Consider the following 24357-nt stretch of genomic DNA (forward strand, 5'->3'; position numbering starts at 1 on the left):
CCCACAATCTTTCAGTTATGGGACAACACTCCAACCCACTGAGCCACATCAGCCAGGGTACCACACATTTTTATTTATACAAGCAAAGAAACTATTATAATTTCCTTTAGTAAATTGCACATGCTAGATAGAGCCTTTGCCCTTAGTACCGGCACCATGTAATACATGGAGGGGTTTTCGTTTATTTGTTTGTTTGTTTTGTTTATCTTTTGCAAAGTTTTTATGTGCCTCTGAAGCCAACTTTTAAAAAGTGTGTATTGTGTGATCACAGGGGCGTGCAGGATATATGCAACGATGGACTGTAGCCAGGCAGTAGGTGCTCTATTGTCATCAAAAAGGAGAACTTTTTAGGTTACAGGCTCGATCCTTGGTCAGGGCATATACCGAGGTTGAAGGTTCAATCCCCATTTGGGGTAGGTATAGGGGGCAGTCCATTGATGTCTCTCTCTCTCTCTCTCCCCTGTCCCTTTCTCCCTTACTCTCCACCTTACTCTTTCTCTAAAATCTAATGAACAAGCTGAACTGACAAGCGAAATAGAGACAGACTCATAACTAGAGAGCAGGATGACAGTAGTAGGGGGGAGACGGAGGCTGGATTGAGGAAAAGGACTTATGGGCATGGACAGTGGTGTGGTAATTGCGGGGGCAGGGGGGATAAGGGGACTAAAAAGTAAAGGAAATATATACAAATAATGTTATCATTGTCACAAAAATAAAATCAATAAAAAAATATATATCTTTGAGTGAGAATTTAAAAAAGAAAAAAAAAACCTTTTTCACCATGAAAATCCATATTTTTCTAAGGGAAAGATTTAGGTCTGTATCTGATCATACCCTTTATTTAAACACTTTAAAAAAATGTAGTCCATTGGAGTGAACTATTGGCCTGAGGTAATATGCTCTGAAAAACCAAGTGAAATGAAACATGCCATTTTATTTGTTATTCAGATTGCCAAATAAGACAAGGTGTAATTTGTCCTGACTTCCTGGTCTTGTTCACACACCTGAGTCCCTCCCTGCTCCCGCCGCAGCTCTGCACACCTGGGATCTGAGGGAAAGCGGTGGAGGCAGCTTTCTTGGGAAATGGCTCACTTTTCTACAAATTCAAAAGTATGTATTTGATCCAAATTGTTGGGAGGAAGAGTACAGGTATGACTTAGAGAATTACCTGTGTGGCTATAACTAGAAAGGTAGTTTCAAAGCAACATCTGTGCAATGTTTGAGACTCTTTCAGGAAATTGATCTAAGGAACTCACCAGATGTTGGATCCAGGTATGTGTGTACATAGCTTTGTGGTGTGGTGGCAGCGGGGTGTGTGTGTGTAAAATATTGCTCAACGTCTTCAGTGAAGGTATTTGCTATTTAACGGATAGGACAGTTGGTATAGGACCCCTGAGAGCTACCTGCTAACAGTATAATTCCTTCTGCACCTCACTTTTTGCTGTCTATTGAAAAGAGTCCCCCCAACCCCTCACAGCGGATACTTCATTTATGATAGCTCTCCTTGGAAAGCCGACCTCTGTAAGTAGGCTTCTAGAAGAAAAAAAAAAAATAAGAAAGAAATGCGCCTGGAAAGGAGGTGGCTTTGACAAGAGTTAGCAGGGTGTGCAATTTAGCTTAGCTTGTTCTCACACTGTTTCCAATGTTTGTCTTGAGGTTGCTCAGAGATCACAATGGCCACGTTTGATCTAATGACGCTCGTCATCAGACAAGACTAGAGCCAGAGCACAGTGTGAGGAGGCCACTGAGCCCTCCCTAGGCCTCAGCCAGAACATCCACCAGATTTGAGAGGCTGATGCTGCCCTCCTTGCCTGGAGCCATTGAGGGTGGTGGCTCATCAGAGGGGGCCGCACCCAGCACAGTGTTAGTCAAAGGCTCCTTTGGAGATGACGTGAAAGATAGAGATGCAGAGCCCTTTGACTTCTAAAGTTTCAGCTTTTTTAGAAAGAGAGGTATCTTCCCCTTACTCTCTATCCTCGCTTCTTTCTGTTTCCTCCTCCCTGACTCCTAATCATGATTAGCTGGCAGCATGGGTAAGGCAAGAAATTAAGGGACAGACTAATAAACTTGGCATAATTGTAGATGAAATCTCCTGTTCATTGACTTTGGGGAAAGAGGGTCCACTCCGAAGAAGAAGTTGTATTCGGTGTAATTGCTCATCAAATGCAAGGAAATAACTATTGGGTTTTCCAGGAGTCCGTGCATGAACTGTCTTACATGGGTTTCTGTAATTCTGTAGTTGAAGATACCAAGAAGACCTGCTGTTCCATGCCCTGTTTTGGTTGTAGTCATTTCAGGTTTCATAATTCTGAGGTAATTAAGGTATTTCAGTGGAGAAGTTCCAAAAGCTTAGAAAATGACAGCATTATCTAATAAAACGTCTCCCATTTTATGCCCTTTGGAATGTAATCCAAGTTACAATAGCTAATAATTACCTGCCCTAACTGTAGCAGCAAAAAACAGCTGAATGTGCACCTTGAGCTGTTTCATGTATGCAATTTCTTACTCTCAGGCTCTCTGTATAATCCATTCTCTCCCCAACACTTTGAAGACTTGGAAACATTCAGTACAAATTTTCACAATATAGGTAACTTTGAAGTGTGACTTGTCAGGTCATGCTGACTTGCTTTTGTGTTCGCATAGAGGATTGACGAGGTTGAATCTCTCTTTTTTTTTTTTTTTAACTAACAGGTGTAACTTGAGAATTTGTGAGTGACTGGCAGGAGGGTTGGGAACCCTTTTATTCCCTCATCTACTATGAAATTTACTTTTGTCCACTTATGGGAATGCATCACATTTGCAGAGAGTCTAAATATCCACTGAAGCCAAGATCACAATTTCAAGTTGCTCTTAGCAATGAAGCTTAAGTATGATGACTACACATCCTGGTGTACCTGAACAATCTCCATTTATTCCGTAATTACTAATAGTAGCCTGGCTTGGACATTATATTATATGGTCACCCTGAGTGTTTTCCAAAAGTGGAATTTTGAAAAAATAGTGATTTCATGTGCCATGACAAATGACAGCTTGCACCCCCCCCCCAAAAAAAATAAATCTTAGAGTTATCAGTCAAGGATAGATGAGATGTTAACAATCAGCATTAAATGGTACAATATTATTGTAGAGTTAAGATAGGATGTTAGTGATATAATTTAATGCAGTGTTTTCCAAAATGAGCTCCACAGAAGACTAATCCTTCAACATGATTCTCAAAACATCCATGGTCAAGTTCCATGGTCAAGTAAGACTGAGAATGATGCCTCCCTTTGCTTTCTTTTGGAAATTCAGTCCAAAGTTCTAAAAAATTCTGTAGTAGAGACATGTTTAATTTCATGTAACCTAATGCTCCGTAAATCTAATTGGCCACAGAACCCTTTGTCAATATCAGTCACCTGGCTGCAGAACTACTTTCTTGCGACACATTTGAGGTAACACTGGTCTAGCTATTTCCTTACATTTCACAAAAAGAGAAAGTCAAGCCTCAAAAGAGGGAATGACAGGATCACAATTCAGCTTAGCTGGTCTGTGGACCAGGCGAAAGCAGTACGCTGGACTGCTAACCCCCAGGCCTGGATCCTTTCTCCTACGTCACCAATGTGGAAAACATGAAGAGTAATCTAATTGCGTCACAGTGCCTTGCAGCACAAGTAATATAGATTTCTGTTGCCTATTTTCAGAGTTGCTTTTTAGGGATAGTGATCAAATATCTGCATGCTCATGATGTTCAAACACATAAAGCTACCTCTCATGGTCTATACAAAACAAGATATAATCATTTCCGAAGTTTAGTTTTATCTAGACTGCCCTCCCCTTCTCTTTTATCTTTCTTAGGAGATAAAGTGATTATTTGAGGAAAGAATTGCTAGACATGAGTCTTGTTTGGGATCAAAATCTATTTTCTCATTTCCAGGGCTTTGAATTTCAGAAAGTCAATCAATTTATTTGTCTCTTTTGGATCATAGGGTTAAAGTAAATCTGTCATCCACACAAATTTAGCTATTGGTCTTTGAAATAAGCACTCATGAAATTATAGCCATAGTAAATTTAGACAAGGACTAATTTCACTTTGGTCTGCCTATTAATCCACATGACAGAATAAACATGGTGTGTCTTGCGGTTAATACGAACATATGTAAAAAATTAAGAAGTCTTTGGTGACAAGACAAAAAGTACCCCATGAAAATTAATTGGTGTTTAATTGCGGATGTATGAGATGTGATATTTACAGATCGCCCACCTTTGAGTTCAACATAAACAAAATTTATCTTGGGCTTCGGTGGCCAGTTTTGTTTGGGGGGGTTCTCCAGTCTGTGGCAGAGCCCTGCTATTCCTTTGGGAGAAAAGAACACCTGGAAAATATAACCACTGCGGAACCATTGATGTCTCCGGGGCTTTTTTTCCTGCCCTTTATTTTTGTTATAATAACATTAAAGAGACTAGTTCCTTTGGTTTTCTTCAAGCGTGCACTTCCATGAAACCATGTGGCTGGTTGCACTTCGGGAGAAGGGGGCAGCTGCAGGCTAATTTTGCCATCCTGCAATCATCATTGACATCCTTTTGAAGATGCATTTTTTCTGGGAAGTACAAATCAGTGGAGTTGTGGAGCAAAAAGAGACGACTTTGTTTCCCCCTGAGCATAAGGAAACTGACTTAGAGGGGAAAATAAAAATTCGACTGTTTTTAAAGGTTTTTATTTTAAAATACCTTATTGTTTCTACTAAATGACATTTAAGATTTACCATTTCCTTAGCAGAGTTGGAAATGATCGGCTGAGATTCACTGATGAAGCTTTATAACTTTTATGAGTCATATTTGTTCATTTTCAAAGCCACATGTTTAAAATTCAGGACACAGAAAAGTTCCGGGATCCATAGTTGTGGTTCAAAAAAATAAGGATACCAAAAGAAACTGTCAGTCATAAAATCCATATTTCCTTTTAAGTGGTAGAATCAGAAGAGATATTTAGTCATCAACTTGTAAGCCAAGTGATGCCATATGTGATTTTTTTTTTTAACATATACTATTGGTATAGTACACAGGATAGTATACATTATACTTTGCCAGTGGGTTTGTGAGTTCCTCTCCTTTAAGCAGTTGAGTTTATTCTCATAAAAATCAACAATAGTGCCCTATCTCAGAGAACCAGAGTGTTCCAAGTGCTCCCAGATGCATATCCCAACTCCCGTATACAGTTCTGAGCCCCACTGCTAGTTGCTAGGGTCATAAGAGAAGAAAAAAAGGAAGGCCACATCAGGAAGGAAATTTTCTTAGACTACCCAAGAATGGAAATGATTGGTGATTTTCAAAGGCAGCCACTTGCTTAGAAGCAGCTGGGATCGCCCTGATTCTAGTTATCCTTCTGACCTCTTTTGATCTAATCGAACAGTGAACAGAGCCACTCTCCAACAAAGGGCCTCAGACAAAGTCAGAGGTTACATCTTGAATTGTAGAGTGTGAGCAATTAAAAACAGGGTGGGGCAAAAGTAGGTTTGCAGCGGTGAGTATGTAAAACAGATTTATACTTATATTACTATTTATTAATTATTGTATTATTTTCCATACAAATAACTGTAAACCTACTTTTTGCCCCACCCTGTATTGAATTTTTCTATGTAAAACACCTTCTTGAATTTCAATCCTACCACATCCTGCTGGTGCCATAATAGGATCCTTGAATTTTTGGCACCATCTCATTTTTAGGCTGGGATGTTTTAAAAAATCTTGAGAGGAAAAGCAAGGCATATCTATCTATCTGTCTAACTAAATGTTGATTTTAATATCCCAGCACAGAATATTAAGAAGAAATATGCCATCTTACAGAGCTTTAAATACTATAATCCTTTTTTCTCTGTGTACAATCTTTTGTGAATTGAAAGCAGAAATTTAAGACTCATGAAGTCCATCTACATCACTGCCTCTCTAATCAATTGATTTCTACCTAAGTATTGTATCCAAAGCAAACTTAATCTATATGTATGGAGCAATTACCAATTTTTAAATTTTTTTTAAGCAGTGCATGCTTCCATGTGACGGAAGAACCTAAGTTTGTTAGGTGACACTTCCTCAGCATTTCCTCATGTCTATAATTGAGCTTTCCTCCCTGTTTTCCCCTGCCAGTAGTCTCATGATATAAGAAACCCAGTCTAGCTGACATGTGTACCCCCAATCAGGTCCCTGGATTGGAATTGAAGTGCAACAAGCCCCTTGATGAATAGATGAATGTTTGATTGGTTGAACGAACGAATATGACTACATCTCCTAACCCTTTTTACATTTTATTTCCCAATTAATGCAAAGTTATTTTCATACCCTGTTTAGGGCCCTGAAGTCTGATAACCGGTCTAACTCTCAATACTTTTGAATGGAGATTTACCACACATACTAATTTTTTAAGGCTTCCTTCTCAGCTCCTCATTGTGTGGCAATTACATAGCTGCTTAGTAGCTCTAACAGAGACCAGCGAGAAAGAATTAGTAAACTTTGTTAAAACTTGTTACTCTCCACAGTAAAAAAGTGTGATGAAAGGCAAAGCAACAAGTATTAAGGAAAGTGAAAATTTAAAGATTATTTGGATTGAATTGTCCATATACTTTTTCATTTCTGTAGCTAAATGAGCTGCCTATATCTAAAAATATAGTGAAAACTACTTTACAAAGTTGATGAGAAATAAAATAGCATATTTTCAAAGTGTGTAGCATATAATAGTCATTCAATAAATATTAATTCTCTCTCCCTTCATTTGAATTTATATGCATCCTTAAGAACTATCATTGTCCCCAAATTCTGTGAGGGTACAGGTGCAGGTGGGGACAGGGGCACACAGGGAAGCTTCGGATTGGCCAGGAGGCAGAGGGAGCAAACTGCAACATGGGCAAGAGCCTTTGTTGTGGTTTCAATGGGAAGGAAGGGATGGAGCAGCATACAGATTTGGGAGTGGCTAGTCTGAGTAATTTCAGCAGGTTCTGGGGCATAGGGGCTGTCTCTAGATGCTACCTGGCTCTGGGGCCTTTAGGAGAGGGGAATAATAACCCTGAGTGTGGAGGTGGAGGTGACGTGGTTCTGGACTGGTTAGTTTTCAAATGAATGAAGTGCTTGAAGGAGAGCATTTATTATAGCTAAGAATTGCAGCCATTCCTGGGAGGGGCCTCATTGCTAGGCCATTACCAGCTCCAATGTGTGAATGGTTCCAATCATAAATTAAATACATATTTATCTAAATATTATCCAGAAACTATCCAGCCCTTTTTGTTACAAAAGGGAGTCTACCATCTAAATATTTGCAGTTTTTTTTTTTTTTTCTCCTCTTGAGTTACACCCTATCTTACCACAGTTCAACAATGTAGAACTGATCACTTGACAGGTACTTACATCAGTAACAATCTGACTTTTTCCCTGACAGTGTCAATGCAATATAATGACTGGTGTTAATTATTACATGTACCACCTGATCTGGACAAATTTAGTCTTTTCTGTGCACTATTTTTTCTATGTGTTAGAACCTGAGGTGCTTTTAAAATTTTATCCACAGACTTGGAGAACAATAAGCATGAGTGTTTAAAAAGCAAAAAAACATGTCAGCTTAGAAGTTTGTAAGCACCAACCATTTTACCATAAGCAAGAGTTGAAGACATAATGAGCCATTTCAATAGACTAAATAGAGTGTTAGACTGTTGCAGAAAGTGCATTTGTTGCCTTAATCTTTCTGCTTGTATTAAAATATGTTTCAGTTATGTTATTGTGCTTACTGATTATTTTCTTTAGTTTTATACTTATTATCACTGCTCAGATTATAACTGACCTTAATTTATTTTAAAAAAAACTACAAGTTCTATGAGATAAACATGCTAGAAAAGCATTCTGCAACTAAACATGGGATGTTAGTAGATGCTAAATGAGAAAAAATATATCATGGTCAAGTAAATGCTAGATTAGACAATGTTAAACAAATTTTTTTCCTGCAGGACTTCTCAGGGCCTTTAATAAGAAAATGTGAATTGCAAATGTCAAGGACTGATATATAATACGCAGTATCTTCCAAATCTACTAGGTCACAGATCCTTCACCATTTGCTTATTCATGGAAAGCATATTATAAAGTAATGAGTAGCAGACAGTATTTGTGAAGCATCAACAATATGCAATACACTATGTGTCAATGAAAAAAGTTTTAAAAATGCATTTTTTTGCATGGAGTCAATTTTTTAGATAAGAAAATAAGACAAATGCAATAGACCTCAAATAATGGTATAAGGGGACAACACAGAAGATACTCTAAAGTGACATATCATCAATTATCAAGTGAATAATGCTAATTTTCTTTTCAGTAGAGAGGTGGAAGAAACAAACAGATCATAACTTTCTAGGCACTGATGTGCAAGAGACCAGGGATACAAAACACATAAAATGTAGTTGCTCTGTTAAAGAAGGTAATAACCTGGATAGCAAGTCAGGACTCTGTGAAGCGAGTTTGTGTGATCCAGCATAACAGAGCAGAACTTCTTAACTTTTCCATGCACGTGAATCACCAAGGGGATCTGAACTGATTCAGTAGATTTGGGATGAGCATCAAGATTCTGCATTTCTAACAAGCTCCCAAATGATGCTGACATTGCTGGTCCAAGCATCACACTTTGAGGAGCAAGAAGTTAGAGCAGGAGTTGGCCAACTTTTTCCATAAAGTCCAAATAGTAAATATTTTAGGATTTGTGGGCCATGCAGTCTTTTGCAATGACTCAACATTGCCATTGTAACACAGAAGCAGCCATCAATGGTATGTAAATGAATGAACATGGTTGTGTTCCAAAAAAAAAATATATATATATATATATAGATCATGAAATTTTAACTTCATGTAATTTTCTATGTCACAAAATACTTTTCTCGTTTTTCTCAAATGCTTAAAAATATGAAAACCACTTCTTAGCTTGTGGGCTGTACAAAAGCAGGCAGTGGGCCTGCTGGCTGTAAGGTTGCTGAGCTATGAGTCAAGATACTCTGCTCCCCTGTGGAGTTAGCAGAGGTTTCCTTATGAAGTACATTGAACCAAAGCAACTAATCTCTCTGTTAAACCTTTATTGCATTTTCTCATGCTTTGTTTTCCCTCTCATAGTTGGTTTCTATCTTTTTAATGAAAGATAAAAAATTCTAATCGACAATACAGACGAACTTCTTAATTAGTTCCTAAGTTTACCAGGCATTCTTCTTTCTGCCACCTGTAGTATCTAATGCAATGCCTTCCACACAGAAGATGCCCAGGGGGTGTGTGTTCGGTTGAACTTAACCTGTTGAAGGAATCTTTCACATGGCTGTTAAGGAGGAAGGAGTAGCTCTTGGATGGATTAATGAAGAGCGTAAGGAGAGAATTCCAAGGAGAGGAAAGCAGGCGGTTAATATATGAGGATTGTGTCAGGAACATTAAATCCATGCAAATATTTGACAGAAACAGGGGGTTAGCATAGGAAAATGATTGAAAATAAAATCGGGGTCGAGTTACATGAAATGCCTCAATACAGATCTGAAGTTTAGGGAATGATGTATGTAGGGAAGTTGGAAGAACTTGAATCTGATTTAGGATATCGGAAGGATCCATAACTTATTGAAGATGAAGAGTTCAATTAAAATGCTTCAGAGCAACTACAGTCCAAGCCATGGGTCTCATGGGTGAAGATCTGGACTGTGACTATGGAAAGAGAACAGAGAAGAAGGAACTGAAAGAGGATTCTAGCCTAGAATGTTCTTTAAGACTTGACGAAAACAAAGGGACCACAAACTACCTCAGAAGCAAGAAATACTGCTCTTCTCAATTGCCTCAAATGTAATATGCTCCCTGGCTGGTGTGATTCATTGGTTGGAGCATCCTCTTATAACCAATAGGTTGCAAGTTCAATTCCCAGTCCATGCACTTACCTAGGTTGTGGGTTTGTTCCGCAGTCCAGGTGCATACAGAAGGCAACCAATTGATGTTTCTCTCTCACATCAATGTTTTTCTCTCTCTCTTCCCCTCTGTCTAAACAAGCAATGAAAAAATATCCTTGGATAAGAATTTAAAAAATAAGGAATACATCGCATTACATAGGATGCTCAGTTGGCTGGAATTGTTTAAAACGTATTTTAATTCCACAAGTCATATCTGTTCTTTTGTGAGCATCCCATGTTTATTTTTAAATACAGTCTTTGGAGTTAATCCTGAGTATTAGCAAACAGATTTATTTTGTTGACATTATGTTCAGGTTAAATATAGACAAATACCTATATTATGCTATCTAAATACAGAAAAAGTGTCATATTTTTACAAAAGTGTACCAAGTCCAAAGAATTTTCTAGAAGAATAGATTCAGAAAATCTCCAAGTGCTAATTCAGAGCTAAATGTACAATACAATCCCAGAGACTTCAGTCTTTTAGTTGTGACAGATTCCTACATAAATCACATTTTGGTGGGAGGAGGTTGGGACAGCTTCATAGTATTTATAAAACTCCTGTTGCGAATTTGAGGTGCTGGGGGAATAAAGGAAAGAGTGTGAGAGAGAACCTGTGTTAAAATAGTCTGGCAATTTGCAGCCTCCCACACCAATGAAGGTCCTGGTCATTCCGGAAAGGAAAAGTGCTGACCAGCAAGAATGAATTACATTTCTCTACTTGTAGAAGCCAAGTGGTCTGCTAGAAAGTTTTGTAAATATCAGAAATGTACAAGGCATTAAATCTGTTATTGCTCAGCTGATCAGAAGTCTTAGGGTCAACGAAAATATTGCTGCCTATGATTTTTTTTAACTGGATGATTAGTTTCCCTTGATACATTAGATATTTTGAGCATAATGTTTATATTACTTTCATATTTTCTTTAGATAAGAAATTATAGATAAAACTGTAATAAATGTAAGAGTCATTCATTATAAAACATTTTATAATGAATTTCTGTTCTTTTTCTTTTATAACTGGAATGGCCTTTCCAAGTTAAACAATGTCGCTTATTTTAAGGTTGACAAAATATACAAGGCGCTTTACAAACAAAACTGATGGGAATTGTCTAGTCATTAATTTCATGGTCTAAAATATAGAGTTCCCATCAGTAATATTGACACAGATCTTTTCTGATCAAACAGGTGCCTCTGATTACATAACATCCAGCCTTTCACATCTGCTTTATTATTTTAAGTATCACCATTTCCCTTCTTTCTCTCCCATCGTTTGACCTTCATTTGGCCTACAGATGGTTCTGTGAGGGGAAGGAGCTACACAACACTCCTGATATTCAGATCCACTGTGAGGGTGGGGACCACCATACCCTGGTCATCGTAGAAGCCTTTGAGGACGACACAGGCCGCTACACCTGTCTGGCTACAAACTCCAGCGGCTCAGATACAACATCTGCAGAGGTGTTCATTGAAGGTAAGGAGAGATGTGTGGTCAAGGAGGGTGGATGGTCTAACAGCTTCAGTATCAGCAGGGCCTCATTGTGAATATGCTTTTCCAATGCAAACAGCACAATGGTATTATGATTCAAAACCCATTTCTCCGGAAAACTTGATAAATAAATCCAGTGTTTCTGACACTTAGGAATGCATCAACCATGTCTAATCTCAACATTTGTTCCTTTCAATTTGAAACATTTCAGCTACATTAACTGCAATCTATTAAAAAAATAAAGCACCCAATTTATTTTTGGTTTCTCTAGTGAAAAAAGAATGGAAACATATTGAAGTACTGTATCTATCAACCAAAGTTGGACTCTAAATTATTTAAGAAATAATTCATGAGAATAAGTAAATATTTTAAAAGTATTTTTGACAAGACTCAGCCTGTATGGAATTAGAAACTTGATATCAAAGTATTTAATTTTACGTTATTGTTGTATTTTGATCAATGCCAATAATTTTTTTATTGATTGATTTTTAGAGAAAGAGAGAGAGAGAAACATCCATTTCTTGTTCCACTTATTTATGCATTCTATGGTTGATTCTTCTATGTGCCCTGGCAGGGGATCGAACCCACCACCTTGGTGTATCATAACAACACTCTAACCAACTGAGCTACCCCTCTAGGACTTTGACCAATAACAGTAACTTAAGTTGGAAGTGTTTTAAGCACCACAGTCTTATATTGTCCCTAAATCCATAAATCAATGTGTATCCTATTAATTGGTTGCTTTTTCACAAATAGTAGTTAGAATATATTTTAAAAATTTAAATGCCTGAGGCCTCCACTACCTTTTTCTTTACCTTTTTACTACACTTAACTGTTTAGTATCACCAAACTTCTTTTTTATTTAAAGTAGAAGAAAGCAGGATGTTAGCCATCATTTATAGCTCCTCCGAGAACTGACAATTTAGTTTTAGAAGTAACTTACCACTCACTAAAAGTGTGTACCTTTACTTCTCGTAAAAAGTTCCTCTGCATTATCTTTGAAAGCAAACATCTGTGAGCTCCTCAAGGGACCTCGTCCTGTTAATAAAATCAAACATTCTGTATATAGCAGTAACTAATACTTACATGGGACTTATAAATGCACATATAATATACATATATAACAATTTAATTTCACTGTAAGCCTGTGAGGTATCATTAGTATTCCCTTTTTGCCAGTGAGGAAACTGAGACCCGGAGAAAGTAGAGATACTCATTCAAACTTACACAGGGATTTAAACCCAGTCAGTCTCTCTCCAAGGCCCATATTCTTAACCACTGTGTCATACACATATTGAAGCACTAAAGTAATAGAAAAAGAATGACAAATATTTTTAACATTTAATAAGTTCACAATATTAGTCATGGGTAGGCTTTGTGTCAAAATTCTTGAAGTATTTTAGAATATATTAAAGGGAACTTAAACTTCCATCAAAACCTGCTTGTTAATGATGAATAGCTTTGTCTCCCAAATCCCAGTTCAGATAGACACCTTAAAATTAAGTGTGTTATTTGCTTCAGCACTGCTAGAAATGTGGTGAATTTTAGTGTGTGTTGCTTTTATAATATAGATGTTAAATGAATTCACATTAAAGTCATAGCCTATCAACTCAATTCAGCCAGCATTTTTTAAGGCCCTGCATGTGCGGGACAGTGCAGATCCAAATGTGATTAAGACACAGTTCCTCATATCTAACAGCAGAGATGGGCGCATTAAAAAAGAACAATATAAAATCATAAGTGATATTGTAATAAGTGGTATAATAGAAATATGTAAAGTGTTATATGGTTACAAGTGAATTTAAAAATTAACTACAATATATTTAAGATATACTCATTTTTCATATGAAAAAAGGAAAAGTGTCTCTACCTCTGAAACAACTTTCAGTATCTAACTCTGGCAGACCAAAAACGTTCACAATGTGGTCTTTAATTTTATTTCATTAAATTTGGTTCTTCTGTGTAACACTTCTGAACCACTGGTCCTCTTCTGCCTTTCAAATAATCTGGATGAGGCACTCAATATGGGAACATGCCCTGTAGTTCTACATGCCACATGTATTGCATGCCCTGGACTTCAACAAACACAGTGGGTTTGCGTCCAGTACACAGGTTTTCACATGATAACATGACTTCCTCAGCCTACCTGCCATTGGATATCTGTGACTTCACATAGATTGTGTGTGAAGAGGAGAGAGAATAAAGGAGCTGGACAGAGTTAGGATAAAGAGCCATTAAGAGTTAGACAACTGTGCCTAATATAAAAAACTAGCTCATTGGCCTTGTGAAATATGGATAATAACTTTTTTTAAAAAAACCTGAGAGATTTCAGTACATTTTTATCCCTGAGAACAGAACTTTAGATAAATTCTTAGGCTATTATGACTGAAAGTAAGAATTGTTACATTTTACTTATCCTGCACTAGAAGGACTCAGTTGTAGCTCTATTGAATTGTTTCCTAAAGTATGTTAATATTAATATTTAAGCATGTAGACAGTGAGGGTCTGTCTGTCAAAGGGTAGGGAGTTTTTTATGAAATTTAAAAATCCAAGCAAAGCCTTCCCTGTAATTTTAACAACCTGCTAGTTGGAAACTGTCTAAATTTCACTTTCTTATGCATCAAGTTTTAGAATGGTACAGAAGAAATTATAACTTAAGAACAGTAGCTGATGTTTACTTAGTGTTAACTAGGAACCGAGCACTTCATTTTGCATGGGCGATTCTATTTAATCTTTACAAAAATTATCCCATTTTATGACCAAGGACATTAAAGCTTATAGAGGCTAAGTGGTCGCCGAAATCACACACAACACACATGCATGCACAGGCACACACGTGGGGTTCCAGAATTCAAAACCAGGAGGTCTGATACCTGAATCTGCCTTCTTATCCATTACAGAATAAAATGTAGATGAACTCATTATTGAGGCAGCTGTAGTCTAACTGTAATCACCTCGGTCTAGTAACAGGATTTAGGATCTGAGCAAAGCATTTTTTTCAGGGCACATACTGAGCACTCTTTAGATTTCATTAAGTATTCACTAAGGAACGACTGCAAGGCAGGCATGATGTAGACACCGGGGACCCATCAGTGAATAGGATAGGCCTGTGTTCTCACTTCACTGACTCCAGAAGAGAAGGGAGAGTAAACCAGTAAACCCATAAATAATTCCAACCTCAGCAAGTACTGGGAAGAACATAAAGGTGATTGATGGGAGAGGATGATCAGAAGGGCTGTCTGAGGAGGTGACATTTGATCTAAGGCCAGAACTCTGAGAAGAAACCACTAGGAAAACTGGGAAAAGAGTGCTTCACACAGAAGGCACAACTCTAAGGCCCTGGGAGGGGAAGATAGGATGTGTCCAAGGAGCAGAAGGAAGTCCCGGACAGTGGGAGCATCATAGAGAACGGCAGCTTGGAGGGTTGGGCAGTGGTCAGCTCATGTGGACATGGGACCTTGTGGTCACTCTTAGTACTGTAGCTTTTATATAAATAATAACACAAATCATGAAGAGTTTAAACTGAAAAGTCACGTTAGCTGATTTATACAGGGTGGGGCCAAAGGAGGTTTACAGTTTTGAGTATGTGTAACACAGTTTATTCTTGCATTGTTATTTATTATTGTATTCAATATTACTTGCCACATGAACAATTGTGAGCCTACTCTGGCCCCACCATGTATCAAACTGTTGCTTGGGTGTATAATGGGAGACCAGTTAGAAGCCTGGTGCAGTGATAGAGGAGAAATAATGGTACTTCAGGAAGAGTATGTACATGGAGGTGCAAGAGAGTCAGGTTTGAGTTAAGAGTTCAGAGGTAGACTCCCAAAGTCATGCAGTGGATTCAATAAGGGGTTGAGGGGAGGGAAAAAAATAAGGTAGATCCATGGATTTCAGATTTACCATTGGTGTGGACAATATTGCCAATCTCTGAAATGGGGGAGACTGCAGAGGAACAGTGTTAGCGGACAGAGGGAAGTAAGTGCTGTGTTTTGAACATGCTAAGTTTGAAATTCCTACTTAGATAGCCTAGTGGCTATTCCAGTCAGTGACTGGACGGATGAGCATAGGTGAGCACACAGGGTGAGTAAAACATTTGTGAGTGTCAGGGTGTCAATGGTGACTAAAGCTATGGGTTTGGACATGATACTGGACAGGCCTACTGGGGAGGAAGGGAGCCATGGGGGAGAGAAAGGGAACCAGGTCTGAGCCTGGATCGTCCTTCCTCCCTGTGGAAGTTCCAGGAGTGGGGAGATGCCAGTGAAGGAGAGTAAGGAGGAGAGCCCCTGGGGTGGGAGAGAAACCAGGCAGACTATGGGGGGGAGGCTGAGAGTGTTTCAGGAAGGTGGGTGATACCAGCTTCGTCCACTCCTGCTGAGGGTCCAGTCAGAGGAAGACAGGAGGAAATTGCTGGGTTTAGCAACTGAGGATATTTAACAAGAGGGATTTGGACAACCTGGACGGACCAACTATCAGGTGCAGTGAGTTGAGAAAAGTTAGCAAAATATGGAAGAAGTAACAAATAAATAGTAATAGATTGTTGGGCACATTTTGTTCAAACACCAGTAGAGATAAGGACCTGTATTTGCAAAATAGTGTGGGGTCAAAAAATATTTTTTTAAGTGAGGTGTAATTGACAGATAGCAATAGTTTCAGATGAATAGTATAATGATTTATGTGTATACATTGTGAAGGGATAACCACAGTAAGTCTAGTTAACATCTGTCACCATGTGTCGTTATAAGTGTTTCTTCTTGTGATGAGGACTTTTAAGATCTACTCTATCAGCAACTTTCAAATATATAATGCAGTATTATTTACTGTAGTTGCCATGCTGTGCATGACATATCCAGGACTTACTTATCTTATAACTGGACGTTTGTACCTTTTGACCTCCTTTAACCATCTCACCACCATTCCGACCCCCTGCCTCTGGCAACCACCAATGTGCTCTCTGTATCTATGAGTTTGGGTTTGTGCTGTTTTCTTTCTTTTTCTTTCTTTTTTTAAGATTTCCACATATAAGTGACATCTTATGATGTTTAGCTCTCTCTGTCTGACTTATTTCACTTAGTGTAATGACCTCAAAGTTCATCCATTTGGTTAAAAATTCCAGGATTTCTTTCTTTTTTTTTTTGGCTGAATAATATTCCTGTGTGTGTGTGTGTGTGTGTGTGTGTGTGTGACATTTTCTTACCCATCCAACGAAAGACACTTAGGTTGTTTCCATGTCTTGGCTATTATAAATAAGGCTGAAATGAACATGGCAGTGCAGATATATTTTCAAGTTAGTGTTTTTGTTTTCTTTGGATAAATACCCAGACATGGAGTTATTAGAAAAGAAAGATGGTTTTTGGCACTTTGTTTGTTTGTTTTCTTGTTTGTTTTCATACCATAATTAATAGAGTTTATATCCTAATGAAAATAATCCAAGATAGAAAACATAGATCTTGTAGAATGGGGGGAGAATAAAATAGAGAACAAAGTCTTTGAAAAGGAATCAGGAAACAGAATCTGGCCCACGTAAGTGCTAGAGGGTCAGGGAGGTACTCTCAAGGACTAGCTGGCAACAAGATAGTCTCAAGAATTTCATGATGTAAATAGGAAATGTAAATGTGAACTTATGAAATAAATACAGACATCTCAAGTTTCCACCACTACCACCCCTCCTGATTGCAAAATGGCTTCCACAGATTATTATAGCTTTAGGAGTTCCATAAAGGACAAGATGGTGGTTCAGAAATGTGGGATGAAGGAAAGTGGATTAAACTGGACCTTGTGGATAAGGAGTTGGGTCTGATGGAGAGAAAGGGAAGGGAGGCATTGAAAAGGTAAGGGTGGGACAGTATACTCAAGGTTGATGCACGTTTGCAGATTCTGTTTGATATTTATTTATAGGTTCTCACTTCTTCAGATAATCCAGTGAAGCAAGTGCCCTTGTTAAGTGACGTTTTGATGCATGCTAAGATGTTACATAAGTAGCTGCTCCTGTTGATCCCAGCAAGAAAAAGCCTGTCTGAATATAAGGTTTCTTCTGCTGGATCTTGAAAATGTGTTAAGAGAAGCTGAAGGAGTCTAAGCCCAGTTCTGGTCATTCTTTCACAATGTTTTCTGACTAGCCTAGTTCCTAGCACCATGACCTTGAACTGTCATTTACTGTCTCTAAATTCAGTTTCTCCACCTTTGCATGGAGAAAATTACATTGTTATGAGGACTGAATGAGTTAATTGTCTGGAGCTGTGCCTGGCACATACTGTGAACTACCATTATTATTACAAAAAAAAAAAAAGGACATTTTTATTTTTAAAATCTAAAAGATAAAAAGAAAATATTAAAATCTTTTATAATTCCACTATCCTGTGTTCTATATGTGTATATTTTACTCCGCATACCTTTTTGTACCTTTTTAAAACTTAACCTATTTTTGTTAAAAAATTGTTGAGAAACTAAGAAGTTAAGTAATTTGCATGAGGTCATATAACTAGAATGCAATGGCAACAGAATTTACACTCATGTTTTTTTTTTTTTTACTTTTTGAATGACTATTGCCGTGCTGTTAATTATAGCAACTGAGAAAGAAGGGAGGGAGAAAAATGATTAATGGGGCTGAGCAGAGTCCTTAAATTTTGAAAGCTAAAACATGTATGAAAGGATGAATTTCATGATGATATTCTCACTTAGGGCTTAAAAATATATACACACATATACATGTATATATATAATTTGTAATGCTTGATATCTGCTTTTATGAAGACTTATTTCCTGAAGTTGAAGCTGTTTGATTTATATCTAATTTTTTTTTGATCATGGAAGATATCAGATTGGCAAAAATAAAAATAATTAAAAACATAGTGATTTCATGAGTATGAGTAAATGGGCATTTTGATATATTGTTATTTTACACACCTTTCTGGCAATATGTTTAAAAATGGAAATAATATATATAGTCATTAAAGTGGAATAATAAAATTATGGTAAACCCACACAACTGAGTTTGAAGCAACCACTAGAAAATTATAAAAGTACATATTTATTTATTGACATATGGATTAAGTGCAGGGAAAACAATAATTGGACAGTATGATAGCATCATTGTCTTTTAAATATATATTTTATTATTCTTATATGTACACAGGCTTCAGCTTTAGGAGGGTGTTCTCCAAAGTATATGGATAGTGATATTCCACATGACTTATTTCTTTAATTTTCGCTATTGTGCATTTTATGGGTTTTTTTTTTCCTACAAGGAAGTATTAAATTGGGTAAGTTTCAAAAATGGAAAGGGAACACTTTTACAGCTCATTTTTTGTGACACTTCCACCTGCATTTTATCCCAAGAATAGAGCGAAGATCAGCGGCATATGATTCCTTCACTGTGTGTGGGAGGCAGCGCAGAAACAGTTAGCATTTAAGCAGGTAAATAGCTGATGCACAGATGGATAGTAATTGCAAGGACTGGAACATGTGCCTCCTTGAGATTGGCGCCTACATAAAGCCATGAAAGTGATGGTTTGATAAATACAGAGAAAAATGTTAACCTGAGACAGGGGTGGTGTTTCCTGACGGCAGGTGCAGAGCAGATGACTAAAGGGAGGAGACAGAAGAGGAGAGGGTTGCCCTGAGGGAAGAGGAGGGAGCTTTCTGGCACAGATGGGGAGATTTGATCTGCTACCATCTGCAGGGGCTGCTCCGACACCTGAGACAGAAGGTGACATTGAGATTTCACAAGGGCTGGACGGGTGTGCAAAAACTAGCAAATGTATTCTCAGTGGACACCAACTTTTTTTATCCTTTTCTCTGAAAATCATCTGGAAATAGGTAGCAAAAAGAATTCTAAAAAGAATGTCTTTTTGAATAGAGGTGACCATAGGGAATTTTTTTTTTAATGATTTAAATGTTTGGAATGATATGAAAAATACCTCTTTCCTTCCTAATTTCAGGCCACTTGGAGAGTGTCTGTGGTAACTCCCATAGGATTTTCCCAGCCTTCTCCTTAACACTGCCATGATTCTAGCAAAATTGATCTCTCTCTCAGGTTACCGTGACTTTCTGGTAACCGAGTCTACTGGTTTCCCCCTGCTCAGCTCTCACCTCCTCATCATGATCAAACTTTCTCCTTGGCTGTCATCTGTTTTAGATGGTTTGCTGTTTGTTTCACTCTGCTTTTCCCCAACTCCCTCAGTTCATCCGGCACAGTTAATTTTTCCACTCACCACTCTTTCTCTAGATGTAAAGTCCAAACTCTTTGGCCCTGGTATTTCACCCTGTTTCTAGACCTGCTTGCCACCATTGCTCCCCACTTCCCCTTGAACAGGTGTTGCTGTCCCCTATTGCACAGTCTACTCCTGTCCCCAAACAAGCTCTGTGATTCCTTAGTTCCATTAATTCATTCCACCAGAAGTTAAAGGCCTACCGTAAGCAAGGCATGGACTGAGAACTCCAAAAATAGGAGCGCGAATCTCATCACCATTGCTTCCTAGTTATGGGACCTTATGCAAACTACCTAACCTCTTGGTTCCTCAATTTTCTTATCTGTAATTGGATATAACCCATTTCTTAGTGATCTTCATTATTATAATAATTAAATGCTATGAGGTGCCTAGCAGACTGCCAGGCAAATGGAAAGTACTCAGAAATTGGTAGTTCCCTTCCTAACAGCACTTCAGTCTCCAAGAACTTATCATTTTCTAGCAGATGCAAGGTTTTAAGTGGTGTGAGTAATGTAAACAAGAGCACCAGGAGTTCAGAGAGGACACAGCTCAGAAAAATGACTGGGCTGATCTTAAAAGACAGAATATCAAGAAAAGACTGGGTAGGAGTTTCCTACAAGAATGAGTAATACAACTGAAAGTACAGTCGTGGGAAAAGACCAAGAAGGGGAAGCCTCTACCAGCTTTGCATCTTCATTTGTTTAAAGTCCCCATCTTGATGGAGCCTTCCTCTCTACCCTACTTAATATTGCCTCCCACTGCTTTTGCATTCCTCCCAACGTCCCTACCCTGCTTTATGGGTTTTCATTTCACTCATCACCATACTGTATTTATTTACCTTATCTATCATGTACGTTCTCAAAAGAATGTAATGTTGTGTTCCCATTACCTAGCAGAATATACACCAGGGGGTATGTTCAGTATGAATCAGGGTTATGGGATATGGACGTTCAGGAGGTTCTGGAAGACAGGAACATTAAGATGACAAAGGTTGATGACAGCTGTGAGAGAAAGAAACGGGAAGACCAGATAAGACTCTGTTGTGGTAGTCCAGGAGCTAGGTGAAGAAAGCCTACCCTAGGTGGTAGTTATAGAAATAAATAGGAAGGGACAGCAAACATTCCAGCAGAGTTACCTACGCATGGTTGTTTCAACATCAATAAAAGGCTAGAAAAACATATTATAGTCATGGGAAGGAACACTAGGCAGCCATCCAAGAGAAGTAAGTGAATGTGTCTATTTTAAATGTATTGATAGGCAAAAATAACTAATAACAAAGAATACATGTAGTGTGATTCCATTTTTTTTGTAAATATGTATATAAACATATGTATGTTGATGCATTAAATTTATCTGAAAAGCACACATCAGACTGTTAATATATGCAGAATGACATTAGGGAAGCTACTAACTGGTCTTTACTACAATATCATACAATTCTGGCATGCAAGAGGCATCCTCCTTCCCTTCCCCACTCTCTAAAAATAAATAAAATCTTTTTAAAAAGCAAAAATAGCATTACAACAATAGCCCATTTCACTGTCTCCTCCAATCACTTCCACCTTTGAGATAACTTACTGTATGCCAGTCACTGTGCAAAGTGCTCCACATTTATCACAAAAAGTACCAAACACACATTCTCACAGAAACACTGCATGGTAATAAGTAAGACCCCACCCCCACCCCATTACACAGATTAGGAAACTGAAGCTTAGAAAGCTGAGTAATTTTCCTCAGGTCAAACAGCCAATAAACAGTACAGGCAGGAGGCAAAAAAAAAAAAAAAAGAAAAAAAAAAAGAAAAAAAAAATATCACACAATTCTGGTCTATTTGGTTACTTTTCTGTTAGTATGCATTAATTTAGTTTAAAATAGATAATTTAAATAACTCAAGTTATATAAAGGAAATAATTGATAATATACTTTTTAACCATGACAGTTATTTTAAATATCATCTCAAATCTCTTGTCACAAAATACCTGAGCATTCAAATGTAAGTACAGTGTGCATTTTGATTAAAAATCTGGCCTTTATTTCAAAAATAGTAATGAGGCAAATGAATGTGGGAAAGCATGATCCAAACTCAGAGACCCTTTTGTTCAAGAAGTAAGCCACTCTTGTGTTTTAGTTTATCCAAGAGTCAGAAAGCATTTTCTAATTAATGAGTTATGAAGACATTAATACTCCACACCAATAAATCTCTTGGGAAAAGGTTCAAGTTTAAAACCATGAATATTTTGCCTGCAGACACACTCAAATTTATTTCAGAGTTTATAAGCCACTTGAAAGTATGTTGTGATGGCCAAAATGATAAAAAATGAAATGAATAAATCTGGAATTAAAAACATGTTGCTTTGAAGAAAGCTTTTCATAGTAGTTTTTTCAAATGATTTTCTGAAGACACAGTCCAAGTTAATAAAAATGGTCTGAACCATTCTCTGTTTCCAAACAAGACTCTGTGTTATTGTTTAAAAATAGAGAATATTGCTCTTTGAAGCAATTATAGATACTACTTACATCTTAACTTTTTTATTATTTTTAACTTTCTCAGGTGCCAGTTCAACAGATTCTGACAGTGAAAGTTTAGCTTTCATATCAAAACCTGGAGCTATGCCACAGTAAGTGCCTACAGTTTCATCAGTTATACGGCCAAGACTCTCAGCAGAAGTGTTGGGGTACGAAGCCGCCATGTTGTGCTTTCAAGGAAAAGGTCAACTGATGTCAATCAAAGATCAAATACTTGAACCTGGAACATAATTTTTAACTTAAGAATCTGAACTTTGAAGTCCTCATTTCATCATCAATATGCCAAAATCTAACCATATATAATGTTAGTTTCAAAGACAACTAACCAGTTATAAATTTATGAAAAAGTGATGTTGAGAGAAAACTTATTAAATCACTACTGAAAGTAAAACAAGGATCAATGCAGTTACGTAAATTAGAAAATATCTCATTAGGCCAGCAATGTGTTGCCATTTGGATAAAGTCTATTTCTAGTTAGATCTTGTCATGAAAACCTCAAAATTTAGTTCTTTCTAAAAAGACACATGGGTTATTAGTAAAATGTTAATATCTTAATTATTTTTCCAAAAATCAAATAAAATCTGCCAGACAGCTATGAATATTGAGACTGTGTTAACAAATTCTTTTGACCTGCTAGTATATACATAACAATTATATGTATTCAATATCAAATAATTACCAAATATTAATGCTAAAGAAACCTTAATAAGATCATATATGTATTCTACCACCTCTCATTTCAGATAGGAATCTCAGGTTTAGTGAAGTTACATGACTTTATTGGGATTCCACAGCCAATGAGTTAACAAAACGGGTCTAGAAACCAATTCTAGACCTTTGTCTACACCTCACTAACTTTTATGCACTAAAAAAGACAACAGTTTCAAGACACTCTCAACTTAACAAAATATAGAACCAGAATAAATAACAGCTGCTAGATTTTAAATAGACCACTAAAACATTGAATTAAATATAGAACCCTAATCCCATAGATTTCAAATATCTTCTTACTGCAAAAGATTAGATGTTTTCTTAAGTATTTTCTTTTCTCTCAGGATTTTCAAGTTTAATACTTCAGCTTCACTAATAATGGCTGTGTAACAGCTACATTTTTCTTTTATCCATGTGTTTATTTTGCTAATATCTCTAAGGTTCATTCTGTGCATATACTGCCCACAGCTATTCTAACTGCTCCCATTTCTGAAGCCCTTAAGAGTTGAAGCAGATTAAGTACACAAAAAGAAACTGGACTATTCTGTGGAAATGTTTTATAGAATAATTCCTGCTTTAAAAAAGAAAAAGAAAGAACATTCTGACTGAACACTTGCTTCCCTGTTTTCCAGAGCTCAGAAGAAAACAACTTCTGTTTCCCTGACAATAGGATCATCATCTCCAAAAACAGGAGTGACCACAGCTGTGATTCAGCCATTGTCTCTCCCTGTTCAGCAGGTGAGTGTGCCTTGACCAGAGCCCACGGGAGTGAAATTCATTAGTAGACTTCTTGATTTAAAGACTGTAGCTTTGATTTTACTATTCTACCCCCTTGAAATAGTTTCTAAGTGGAAATAAAGCTGGGAGAAAAAAAATGGTAAGTAAAGTTCTCCCTTTCAATCCACTAAAAAATCAAAGCCACACCACCAATCAGTCAGTGTCTTCATTTCCATTGGGAACATCTCTAACAGCTGATTATCTGATAAAATGCTACCTGTTTGATCTATTGCTGTTTGAGTATTCCTCCACATATGTGCTCTCTTCTTTTTAGCCAAATTAATTACCTCATGTAAACAAATGAGAAGACAAAAGAAGTCTACATACCAATGAAATTGTTCTCATCCTCTAACAGATAATAAGAAAAAATAATTCAAATTCCTTGACTTCCCCAAGCATTTTATCTTCCTTTTATTTAATTGTATGACTGCTTTATCCAAGAAAGAACGACAATAGTAACTACTGGAAAGAAAGTGTAGTGAGTTTACATTGCAATCACAAACAACATGAATTTTTTTTAAATGATATTAAAATCTAAATATTCCTAAATAAATATGTTGATTTACCTTTGTGCTATGATGGGTATCTTTAAATACAACACTCACAAAAGGCTCTCCCCCACGCTCTTGAACTGTAAACTCATTCCTTACTTGTTAAGTATGTTATGTACATTTTGTGGGCATTTCCATGCCCTCCATCTACCGAGCACTCATAAGTAGTTTTGTAATTA

General features: G+C 37.3%; 1 protein-coding gene across 3 annotated transcripts in view; it reads left to right on the forward strand.

The window, feature by feature from the left end:
- Positions 1 to 24357, forward strand: part of PALLD (palladin, cytoskeletal associated protein) — a 356001-nt gene that overhangs the window by 139281 nt on the left and 192363 nt on the right. For all 3 annotated transcript variants that reach the window (XM_090288846.1, XM_090288847.1, XM_090288848.1), the window contains exons 3-5: positions 11210 to 11388; positions 22165 to 22231; positions 23483 to 23588. In XM_090288846.1, the coding sequence (XP_090144972.1) occupies positions 11210 to 11388; positions 22165 to 22231; positions 23483 to 23588 (352 nt within the window). The remainder of the gene's footprint in view (positions 1 to 11209; positions 11389 to 22164; positions 22232 to 23482; positions 23589 to 24357) is intronic.

This window comes from Furipterus horrens, unplaced genomic scaffold (assembly GCF_987537825.1).
Source record: "Furipterus horrens unplaced genomic scaffold, mFurHor1.1.pri manual_scaffold_10, whole genome shotgun sequence".
Classification (NCBI taxonomy): Eukaryota; Metazoa; Chordata; class Mammalia; order Chiroptera; family Furipteridae; genus Furipterus; species Furipterus horrens.